This window comes from Natrix helvetica (genome assembly GCF_964273705.1).
Source record: "Natrix helvetica genome assembly, chromosome: 10".
NCBI classification, from domain to species: Eukaryota; Metazoa; Chordata; class Lepidosauria; order Squamata; family Natricidae; genus Natrix; species Natrix helvetica.
In genome coordinates, this window is record NC_138561.1 from 10895959 (window position 1) to 10908574 (window position 12616).

The following is a 12616-nucleotide window of genomic DNA, read 5'->3' on the forward strand; positions in this document are numbered from 1 at the left end:
AATGGGGTCTTCTCTGAAAAAGTAAATATTGCAATGAATTTGTTCATTAATCATTGAATGCTTACCATAAGGAGCTATAGGGGAAAATGGGATTGGGGGGGGATATAAAGTCCAAGATGAGTATATAGATGTGGAGTGAAACCTTCAAGAGAAACACTTCATACTGCAACATTTTTTGTTAGTTATCTACAGGAGATATTTTAATCTGAACGCAATGCTATCATATGGAACTCTCCACCCCATGAAATTATGACTGCTTGTTAAATAACAAAACAATCTTCTTTTGAAGCAAGCATGAAAACAAGTGCCATACTGGGACACTATTTCACCCTTCTGCACACCCCCATCATGCTGTTATGGTTAACTTTAATAAACAGCTGTCAATGATCCTGTTTATAGTCCATTTTTCAGTTTATTTACGTTCTTACGAATGTGGGAGGGAAGTGACATTTTTAAATAAATTGTAACATCACCTATCACACAGTCATTTGCTCCTATGACAAAGTCATTTGCTCACTTACATCGATACGGTATAGTACTGCATTCTCATTTTAATATATCGAGCAGAATGTTTTGAGATCAATAATTCAACTTTATTTAGTGGCCTTCAAGGATATCAGAGAAATGAACATTGAGGAAAACCTTCCCACATTTATTCTATGAGTCCTAATGCTTAGTGGCTGATCTGCAAAGTATACAGATCAGATGATTAGCCACACAAGGAATTTGTCTCCAATGCAAATGATCTCAGTTTGGCATGTTTTGCCTTTGCGTACGCTTGTGAATTGAACATAGAAAAGGTAAGATAGAAAGAGTATTAATACTTTTGAACTTTGGTGTTGAAGATGAATCCCGAGATTAACATGGACACTGAAGAAAACAAACCAGTGAGTCAATAAACAAGTCAACCCAGAGTTCTCACTCAAGGCACAGATGACCAGTCTCAAATTATCCTACTTCGGACACATTATGTGAAGTCCCAGCTCTCTGGAGAAGGCTGTAATGCTGGGAAAAGTAGAAGGAAAGAGAATAAGAGGATGACCAGCGGCAAGTTGGATGGACTCAGTTACAGTAGCGATGGGTGCACTGTTGGAAGATGAGAAAGACGAGGTTAGGGATAAATCATCACGAAGAAAAACTATCTATGTGGTTGATAAAAGTTGAAAATGACTGGATGACACATAATCAAAACAATCAAACTGTGTGTGTGTGTGTGTGGTGTGTGTGTGTATGTGGGTGTGTAAATTGAGGCATTGTGTTAAATCATGCTATGGTTTCATTGTTTTGGCAATGCATCAACGTAGCAATTCTGGACATGGTGAATTTGAAACATGTACAGGTCTTCATAAAATCTAATTCATTTTTGCATCTTTTATTATTACGGTTGGTCACAGAGTCAGTCAGTTGTTTACACTGGGTTTGCCATTTGTCCACCTATCGAGCCCTTCTCAAGGACCAGGAATAAGCAGTTGTTGCTGTTGTTTAACAATCTTAAACGCATTGTCACAAGATGTAAGGTATTCCAAGTAAAGCTGCCTTTTGCAATTGACTGATGGTGATTTTGTCAATGCCGATGGTATTCAATTTCCCTCATTGGTTTCTTTCGTGGCAGACATTCTACTTCTACTTGCAGGGCAGGAAATGCATATATTGACTGATATCCACATAATGTACTTATTACTTAAAAAGGCTTTAAAAGAAATTAACAACTCTCTGCAAGATGCAGGTAACACTAAAAGAAACCGTGATCACAAAGAAGGTATTTATATAAAAATATATTTCCATAAAGTAGGAAACAATACAAGTATTTTGATTTGTTTTTTCTCCCTTTTCTTTTTCTGAATACAATACATTGAGAATTCTTTTTTTTTTAAAAAAAAGCTTCCAAACAGAAATAGGGAAAAAAAGTAAAATGATTTTTATATACCATTTAATTTTATTATACAGACGCTACTTCTAAATGATAAGTTTCCATTACAAATTGAGGATGCTGACAGCTTCCATAGGTGGTTTTCTCTGAACAAGATTTTCATACAGAACTATGAATATTTTAAGGAAAAAAATCAATAAAAGCTAAGAACATTAGCATAAAATATATTTATATATATATACACACACACTGGATCCTTTTTCTAGCACAGCAGAAAAACCTTATGGTATTTTGTGTGGAATTTTTTTAAGAGTCATTTTTTTGTTTGTTTGTTTCAATATTCACATGAACTGGTTTACTTCCAGCTATTTGTGCTTCTATTCAACATAGTTAGTAGGTTTATGATATAAATATAAAAACATCCAAAGTTAATTTCCTCTAGGGACATTTTTTTTTCCACTCACTAGCATTCTTTTTTTTTTTTTTTACTCCTCTAAAGCTAACAATCCTTGTGTTTTCTTTTTGGAAAAAACATGTTTCAAATAACATTCACTATATATAGAAGAAGTCACTCTAAAACTTTTGTCAGTGGATGGAATACAATACTTTAGATGGTTCTTTTTTTTCCCCTTATACACTTCCAAAACCCAACCTTAATAAATAAAAGCAGTAATGGACATCAATAAAATATTTATTTCAAGGATTAAACAAATAAATGCATTCTTTAGCAATAAAACCAGCTTCAGTTTCATATATGTGAGTCCAAACTCCTTCACTGATTCCTCTCCTTTTTTTTTTATCCTTTATGAAAGTCAAAAAAGGATCAATCCTTCTAGAAAACAATCCATATTGTCAGATTTCCTCCCCACAACTGTGGATTTTGAATCCTGTCCCTGGAATGGATTAAGAACATGTGAATATTTTAAGGCTTGACACAATATTGAAAGATGTTATTGTTCGGTCTGTGTTGGTGGTGTTTGTTTGTTTTTGTTTGTTTGTTTGTTTTTTGCAGCCAACAGTTATCCTATGTACAACTTTGAGTCACTGCACAGTTGAGGTCAAGAGGGTTTTTTTTTTTATTATTATCAATCCTGTCTTTAAGGGGAAAAAAAATCAGCATTGGAAAGACGACAGATATTGCTTTAAATTTTTATGCTTTTTTTTTCTTTTTCCCTTGTGAAATATTGGTGGGTAGTGGGGAGATAAACCCTTTGTTCTTAATGGACTCTCAGAAGATAATCTTCTTTACCAAAAAAAAAAAAGTCCTACAAAAGTCCATTAGGAAGTGAAAGACCTTCTCCATTGCATTACTGGTTCCCGTTGCCAAAGACGATCAACGCTCTAGACCCCATCTTCAGAGTGGTCATGTGAATATAGAATATCCAAAGACTTCTAGACACTCTACATAACGCCACACTCCACGAGACTCAGACCTCCTAACATATATTATTATTTTTTGATTTATGTACTTTTCTTTTTTCTTTTTTTTGGTTCAACATTACAATGTAGTTGATTTTAAAAGATGACTGGTGCTAAAGTTGTCCCCTAAACAAAAAGCCACGTTAGTCATAATGAACTGTGGTGGCCGTAGAATATTACATGAGAGTTTTAAGTCAAGACTGGGGGGGAAAAAAGGTGAGCATTTGTAATCCACTGTCAAGTTTCTTTGTCACTTTCCCCCACTGAATATAATTCCCCAAGTCTTTTAAAACGGGGTCCCCATTCGCTGAGGTAGTCAAAATTTTGATCTGAGTCTGAAGTTGATGACTCTAAAGAGCTTAAGGAACCAGCCACCGATCCTCTTCCCTCATAACCATATATCTGGATTGAGTCATAAGGAGGCGCTGTGGGGTCATTATCAGCCTCGTGGAGTCTAACGTTGATAAATTCATCAACATCAACTCCATTAGGGACTGGTGCCAGGCCCTGCCTGGGCATAAATTGAAGATCAGGTTTAATATCCTTACGGGGTAAAAATCCATTTATTCCGTCTGGATTCTGCAGTGTCGCGATGTCGAACGCTTCGGTGTCCTCTTCGCCGCCCCCTTCGTCGTCGTACCGGATGATGTTTTCTCTCACGTCTTCATCGTCTTTGATGATCAGGGGCTCATTCTTATGTCTCCTTAACGTTACAAAAAGCACCACAATGACTGCAAAGGAAATATCACAAAAATGGTGAGCCCTAATTCGACAGCTCCTAAGACAAAGCTTGGAGTCAAAATGAACAGAAGTCAGGAGAAATGAAAACATCCCAAGCACAGACCCTCCATTGGAATCCATGTAGCAAAAATGAGCTTTTTCCACTCTAAATCCTTCTTACTCCTCCCTCCTAACAGTTGCCTTCCTCTGGATCATCCTACATTCTGGAAAGGCGGACAAATTTTCAAGGTTGCTCTTTAACGTCTCTTCATAGGATTTAAGTTTATACTTACATACTTAGCTTATAAGAGGCTCTTAGGTTAAGAACTGTGGTGGTGTAGTGGTTAGAGTGCAGAACTGCAGGCTACTTCTGCTGACTGCTGGCTGCCTGCAATTTGACAGTTCGAATCTCAGAAGGTTCAAGGTTGACTCAGCCTTCCATCCTTCTGAGGTGGGTAAAATGAGGACCCAGACTGATGAGGGCAATTAGGCTGCCTGTGTAAACTGCTTAGAGAGGGCTGTAAAAGCACTGTGAAATGGTATATAAGTCTATTGCTATTGCTATTACTATAACCACTAATACGGGACACACAGCTACATCCACTTTTTGTCATGATTCTATCCCACTGGGTCAAGTGTGGCCTTTGGCCATCAAGAAGTTCTGATTTAATTATTGTTAGTTATAATTATTAATTATTTAAATTATTAGTTATAATTATTTTTGGAGCTTTGGAGACTTGATGCTTAAAATACCTGGAGGACACTAACACTTTTTATCTGTGTTCTCTTAGCATAGATTTATTTCTGTCAGGGTTTCATTCCAAGTTCAATTATTTGAAGCCAAATGAGAGTATTTCCTTCTCTCCTAGAAAAAAGTGAGAATTTTAGGATACAAAATGATTTTCTTGAAAATACAGACACACACTTGAGCGGTGTTTTTGTGTACTATGGAACTAGTATTTTACTTTCTTTCAAAATGGTTGGAGGAAGATTTATGCTTGGCTGAAATTTCTCAAAACATTTATTCCCTTTCAGAAAGACAATGCGTGGGAACTTTTTCATCACTCTCTTGTTTTAAGTTGATTGGTAATCAGAAAAGGGATGCTGCTTTTGTGGGGTGGGCTTGTTATTGTTACACATTTTTATATAAATCTGAAAAAAAAAAAACAGTTGTACAGGCCAACCAATCTCAAACAAAGAAGCCAAAAAGGACAACAATAAAACTCTCCAAAGAGTGTCTATCTGTGGTCTTTTCTTCAGCCCGACCGTTAAATATGAAAAGTCAGGGAGAGAAGAAAGAATATTCATATATCCTTGGTTATCTTAAAATAAATAAATACAATAAATAATTCTCCACTTGTGAGAATTTTACCAAAATTCTCCTGTCCTTTGGAAAACAAAACAAATTTCTTTCTTAAAATGAATGAGAACATCTAAATTAAAATACAGGGTATTAATTACACAAGGGCCGTTTGAGACCTGGAAGCCATCTTTTACTTTACTCCAAGCCTGCCACATTTTCTACTTTGGGAAAATGGGAGGGGGCATTATACACAGTGTGGGTGATATATTGTCAAAATAACCTTCTTTCTCAGAGAGTCAAGGCCACCTTGCCCTGCAGCTGCGATGAGGTGACTGAGAAGCATCTCCAGTTTTGGATGGTGCCTGATTGGACCATGGGACGGGCATGTGGGTGCTGGGCAGGGACTTGGACTTTCTTTTGGGTGCGGAAATCCTGAAAACTTTCAGATTCAGGTTTTCCCAGATGTGCCAATATGACAGCTTTAATAAAATGGAACTTTGAGGAAACTCAAGCCTTGGAGTTTTCTTCTGTTGGGGGTGTTACTTGGAACCCAATCAAGCAGTTTGCAAAGAAAATTGAAGTGAAGACCACTGTAGATGTTTGCAAATGAAAGTTTGGGTGTTTCTGCCTTATTTTATCTTTTTCAATATATTTCATTCATATTTTTAGCCAAATTTATTTCTGAACTTCTGTTGGTCCCTACAAGTCCTGCTTTAAAAAAGTCTACTTGAAATCTGAGACCCAGGGAACCTATAGATTACAAGGTGTGTGTTTTTAGAAAAAATAATAATACACAGAGGCGAAAGAATGATAAAGATCCGTATTCACCTATCTGCTAAATCAGTTTTCCCCAACTTGGATTCTCTCCAGATGTAGGAACTTCAGTTCTCAAATTTCTTAGCAATGGCTTCCTGCTGACTGGGGAATTTTAAGATTTTAACTCTATGGCATCATTATTTCAGTTCTATTTTTAAGCTTTGCACCTACAGGCTTAGCTTTTTTTAAAAAAAAATGCCTTCATTTATACTGAAGATGTTTTGAAAGTAGACAGAGATGAGTATTTAAGCCCGAGAGTTTGCCTGATAAACATATTTTAATGGAATGTTGACTCATTTTCAAGAATGTTTCCCTTGCTTTTTATGTCACTATTTTATGCTTTTATGCTTGTCTCTCACGTTGGGTTAAATTTGTATTAATGCTGTCAGGCATCTGGGTTGCCATTGACAGAAAAGTGGACATAATTGGAAGAAATTAAACGAATGGATGATTTGAATTGGCATATAAAAAAACAGTGGGGGTTAGGTTGACTCAATCTATACTCAGATTCCTTCCCCAGAAGTTCTTCCTGAGAAGTGCATTTGTTTATTCATCAGATTTATATCTCTCTGATCCAGATAATCAAGGCAGCACACATTTCCTTCTGTTGGGCATTTTTTCTCTCTCTCCTATCATCATTAGCCTTTGGTATGGTAGGGATCTGAATATGATTTAGAAGAAATGCTTTGAATGTCGCACAAGACTAACCACAGCACCCCTCTGCTTTCATTAAAAGAGATACAGATTTCCTTCAGGCTTGAGAGCTTGAAAAAAAGATGTGGCTGCTTTAAGAGCCTCGTTTCAAGGATTCAATGAATGAGTTGAATGCATTGAAACACATTTTTAAAGCTCACAAAGAAACGGGGGGAGATGGTTTAGGGAACATAAGAGAGTTCTCTATCTTCTGAATCATTTTTGAAATGAGAACACCCAGAGAAAGACCAGCCCAAGTCACCCTATCAGAGGTGGCATTCAGCAGGTTCTGATCAGTTCTGGAGAACTGGTAGCAGAAATGTTGAGAGTTTGGAGAACCGGTAAATACCACCTCTGACTGTCCCTGCCTCCATCTATTCTCTGCCTCTTGAGTCCCAGCTGATCAGGAGGAAACAGGGATTTTGCAGTAACCTTCTCCTGGAGTGGGGAGGGAATGAAGATTTTACTGTATCCTTCCCCTGCCACGCCCACCAAGCAATGCCTACCAAGCCATGGAACACTTACCAAGCCACACCTACAGTAGTAGATTTTTTTTGAATCCCACCACTGCACCCTATGATCTTCTATGGCCCAGAATGAATTTCAATGCAGATACCCATCATCCCAGTCTAACAGCCTAATCATTGCAACGTGGGTGTCTTTCCCAGCAACATATTCATACGTACCTAAAAGCAAAATGATGCAGGCCAGAATTGCTATTAACGCTCCCATGCTGAGACCAATTGGGAGAACATAAGCTTCCGCATTGCAGGACTGGGCAATGCCATCATTGCTGCAGCCACAGACCTTAATGGTAAGAGTACTAGTGCTACTCATTGGAGGATTCCCACTGTCACTGATGATGATGGGTAAAAAATAGACTTCTTGTTTCTGCCGGCTGAATCCGTTGCGCTTGGTCAAAATGTTGAAGGTGTTATCTGGAAGGGATGAGATGCGTAGAGTGGTGAGGGAAAATATAGTTTTCAGTTTACCTAAAATTATTAGCCTTGTGGAACCTTCCTGATTTTATTTCTGTGCACTATTCTAAATATTTGTTATTAACGAAAGGGACAAAATAGTGTAGTGCCACCTATTTATTTTTTAATGTTCATCTACCCAATATATGCTTTTACTTACCTTGCTTGAACTCCCTTCTCCTGTTTTTCTATTGTTAAGTTGAGACATTTCCATTTGTAAGTGTTGGTTCCCACTTTAAAATAAGACAATCAAGTTCTTGGGGTCTTTCTTTAATCTTTGGCTAATGCAATCCTGGACCTTAGTCTAACTTAAATGTATAGCTTCATGGTAGCAATTTGAAAATTCATTCTTTTGAGAAAAAAAAAACATTCAATTTGAGACATCTTTTAATCAAAAAGAGAAATCATGAAACATCGGTATGAACATCTATACCTTCTTTTAGTTCAGTGGTCCCCAAAATTTGAATCTTGGCGTCTCGGTGGAGATGGGGGGGAGAGGGGAACGGGGCCAGGTGTTGACCTGCACACATGTGCATGTATGCCAGCCCATTACTCACACAAGTTGAGCTCTACACATGTTGTGTACCACCCACCGCTTGTGTGGCCCAGTTGTGATCAGACACAGCCAATGGTGGGATTCAGCCAGGTCGCACCACTTCGGGAGAACTGGTTGTTAACTTTCTGAGCAGTTTGGTGAACTCGTTGGAAGAAATCATTAGGGCAGAGAACTGGTTGTTAAATTATTTGAATCCCACCACTGGCCACAGCTCAATCCTTGGACAACAACCCAAGGATTGGCGACCCCTGTTTTAGCCTATGGATAAGATGTCCCATATAGCTCCTGGAGATGAGGTAAACATAGAAAAGGCACTGAAAGGATAGAGGCAGAAATTTGACTATTGGAATATCCATTGTATCCCAATAAAGGAGAATATTTGTTGCTCAGAGCTGAAATGAGGGTTTCTTGCTGCTCTCTAACCTTGCTTTGTTTCTTACAGAAAACATTACCCCAACTAGGTAACATCATCAGCGATAGTTTAGGTGGCAGTGGTGAAATCTAAATTTTTTTTTTGCCACCGGTTCTGTGGGCGTGGCTTGGCGGTGGTGGGGCATGTGACTGGGTGGGCATGGCCAACTTTTTTTTTCTTCACTTTTCAAAGCATTTTTTTCCTGCCAGTTTGGGAGAATAAGCAGGAAAAAAATGCTTTAAAAAGTGGGGGGAAAAAGAAGTTCCAACAATCGCGGCTCTTACACCTGATCCGCGTGATCGACGGAAGCTTTTTTCCCTCGCTTTTTAAAGCATTTTTTTCCTGCTTATTCGCCTGAACCAGCAGGAAAAAAAAATGCTTTAAAAAGCAAGGGGAAAAAAGTTTCCAATGATTGCGAAACTCACAGCTGAGCCTCGCGATCCTCAGAAGCTTTAGTTTCTTTACTACGGGTTTGCAGAACCAACGACAATTGTCCTACCGGTTTTGCCGAAACGGGCCGAAACGGGAGGATTTCCCCACTGCTAGATGGGTAATGAAATGTTTTTTTTTAAACCCCACTAAGCTCAGAGAGCACCAAGGTGAGCACCCTCACCTATTGTATTCATTTGGATCAATGGGACAAGCAGTGGCCTCAGTACAAATTGCTATGCTTCCCCAAAGTGATCTTACTTTTATTTTTAACAGCTTTGGGGCCCAGTTTGTCATTAGCAAAGCGATGGTCATTTGCCTTGTGTATTTGCTGGATTTACTGAGCCCTTTCTTTCATTTAACATGTAAAATATAGGCCATGCTGCATAGGCTCAGGTGAAGTAAATGGTGGCTTTATTTAATAGCAGGTATTATGAGTGTATTAAATCAAATAGCTAAGGATCCCTCAAGTAATTATCAAATTCGTTTTATTCCTGAATGCATGAGATTTTCCTATTACGTGAGGGAGCTCTGCGTTATTGGCAGGCAACAGCTCGCCCACTATTTCCCACCTATTAGCATCTCTGGGTGAGGCAGAAAACATTTCAGAAATGTAACATTATTTGATGCATTTCACATTAGCTCTTTATTGCTTTCATTTGAAGAATTATAAATAGCACAATAACAAATGTTGGAATTTTCCTACTCAGAAGTCCGCAGGCTTCAATTTGTTTCCGCCCCCCCCCCCTCAATATAATTTTTCATTTTCTTTTAGAAGTTAAATTACATGTACTATCCAGGTAAGCTTGCTTGCTTGCTTGCTTATTTATTTATTTAGTTATTTAGTTAGTTAGTTAGTTTGTCACTCATGTACAAGATAACAGGAAGAAGAATAAACATGAATAAGAACACAGGAAATGGGGCCAAATAAATGGGGACGGTAGGACAGGGACCTTTGGCACCCTGGTGCACTTATGCGTGCCCCTACTGACCTCTTAGGAAAGGGGTGAGGTCAACAGAATAGAATAGAATTCTTTATTGGCCAAGTGTGATTGGACACGCAAGGAATTTGTCTTTGGTGCATATGCTCTCAAGTGTACATAAAAGGACAAGATACATTCATCAAGAATCATAAGGTACAACACTTAAGGTACAAATAAGCAATCAGGAAACAATCAATATCAATACAAATCGTAAGGATACAAGCAACAAATTTACAATCCATAAGTGGGAGGAGACGAGTAATAGGAACGACGAGAAGACTAATAGTAATAGTAGTGCAGCCTTAGTGTATAGTTTGACAGTTTTGAGGGAATTATTTGCTTAGCAGAGTGATGGCATTCAGGGGAAAAAAAACCTGTTCTTGTGTCTAATTGTCTTGATGTGCAGTGCTCTATAGCATCGTTTTCAGGGTAGGAGTTGAAACAATTTATGTCCAGGATGTGAGGCATCTGTAAATATTTTCACAGCCCTCTTTTTGACTCGTGCAGTGTACAGGTCCTCAATGGAAGGCAAATTGGTAGCAATTGTTTTTTTCTGCAGTTCTAATTATTCTCTAAAGTCTGTGTCTGTAAACAATTTAAGGTTAAAGTTATGGGGGTTTGAGGAGCTTGCTTAGTAACTTTTTTCCCCCTCAATTGGGACTGTAGGTTTTGTCCAAACATTCTTTAATTTCAGGAAATCCCAAGCTTTCCCCACGTTTCTCCATTAAGCCATATTTATGGATAAAGCCACATGGGTGGTATCCTATTATCTATATTATCTAGCATTAATGGTTCTTGGGTCAGTCATCATTAATGGTCATCAAGTCTGCTACAGATACATGTAGTCCTCTATGTACAACCATTGTTTAGTGAATGTTCAAAGTTACAATGGCACTGAAAAAATTGACTTATGACTGGTTTCCACACTTATGACCATTGCAACATCCTCCTGGTCACATGATCAAAATTGACAACTGCTTTATATTTATGATAGTTGTAGTGTCCTGGGCTTATATGATTCCCTTTTGAGAATTTCTAATAAGTCAGTCAATTCATAAGTCAGATTCATTGAACAATTATGTTACTAGCTTAACAACTGCACTGATTCCCTTAACAGCTGTGGCAAGAAAGGTTGTAAAATGGGGCAAAATTCACACCAATGGCTCACTTAGCAAGAGAAATTTGGGGCCGTAAATCAAGGACTACAAGTGACAGTTCAAAGTTACAACAGCACTTAAAAAAAAGTAGCTTACCACTGGTCCCCAGACTTACAACCACCACAGCAACCTCACAGTCATGTGATCAAAGTTTGGGCACTTGGCAACTGGCATATATTTATTATGGTTGCAGCATCCTGGAGTTACCTGATCACCATCTGTGACCTTCTCCAACATCTTCTGGCAAGCAAAGTCAATCAGGGAAGTGCTAAATGAATTCCGATTCACTCAACTGCTGTGATTCATTTAACAATTGTGGCAAAAGTGGCAGTAACATTGGGTGCCACTCATTAACAACTGCCTTGCTTAACAGAAATTTTGATCCCAATTGTGGTCAAAAGTTGAGAACTACATAAAAAAACTATTTTTTTTTTAATGTAAAAGTCTTTGGTATGATTTTTTCTCTCTCATCCAATCTCATAAGATTTAATATTCTTGCATGATACTGATTCTGGTCAGGCAAGAATTAATGTAGTAGCTTGCATAAAAGGAAAAAATTGTAACTACAATAATTGATCTGTCTTCTTTGTTTGTTTGCTTGCTTGCTTGCCTGAGTTTCTGCAGATTCGAATACCTTTTTTTTTGTAAATAGAAACAAAGAAGAAAAACGAATAATGGACCACATCTATAGCAGCTCAAAGATTTCCGAAGATTAAAACAAAATATTGGTAGATACCAAAATAGTTTGACATAAAGCAGACCCATTGAGATTTTAAATCCATTGAGACTTCTATGGAATCTTCTATCTGATGGTGATTTTTTTCAGGTTCAACCCATCAATTTTTTATTATAATCATAGCCAGAGTCTCCTGCTAATCTTGAATTCCATGAGATCTCAAGACAAGCTAAACTATTAATTAAACAGATAAAGGGTTGATATAACATTCTAAAATATGGTGAGTTGAGTTGTAATTCAGAATACCATATAAAAATGGCCTGTGGTTGGATTTTTAAACCCTTCTCTATAGTATATTCTGTGCAATATTCCCATGTTAATAAGCTTATTAATAGAAGAGAATATTTATGATTGAATTTAGGATTGAACTGCAGAGTCTTTGATGTCCTCAGAGTTTGGTTGTTTTCTTGCAAACATTTTATTACCCAACTGGGTAATATCTTCAGCAACTAGCGAGTGCTGCTTCAGACCAAGCTCAGAGAGCACCAAATCAGTAAACAAATTTATTGACCTAGAAATGTTTTAATTTGGTTATTTAAAATATG

The 12616-nt window shown here is 37.8% G+C and overlaps 1 protein-coding gene across 4 annotated transcripts in view; it reads right to left on the reverse strand.

The window, feature by feature from the left end:
• Positions 1-571: 571 nt before the first annotated feature.
• The window catches only part of CDH8 (cadherin 8), a 214493-nt gene continuing 202448 nt past the window's right edge, over positions 572-12616 (reverse strand). For 2 of the 4 annotated variants that reach the window (XM_081963428.1, XM_081963429.1), the window contains 2 exons: positions 7508-7759; positions 2547-4020 (listed from right to left, as the gene is read on the reverse strand). In XM_081963428.1, coding sequence (XP_081819554.1) covers positions 3527-4020; positions 7508-7759 — 746 coding nt within the window. In that variant the 3' untranslated portion in view covers positions 2547-3526. Of the gene's footprint in view, positions 1087-2546; positions 4021-7507; positions 7760-12616 lie in introns of those variants that run through there. The other 2 variants (XM_081963430.1, XM_081963431.1) reach the window with 2 other exon arrangements.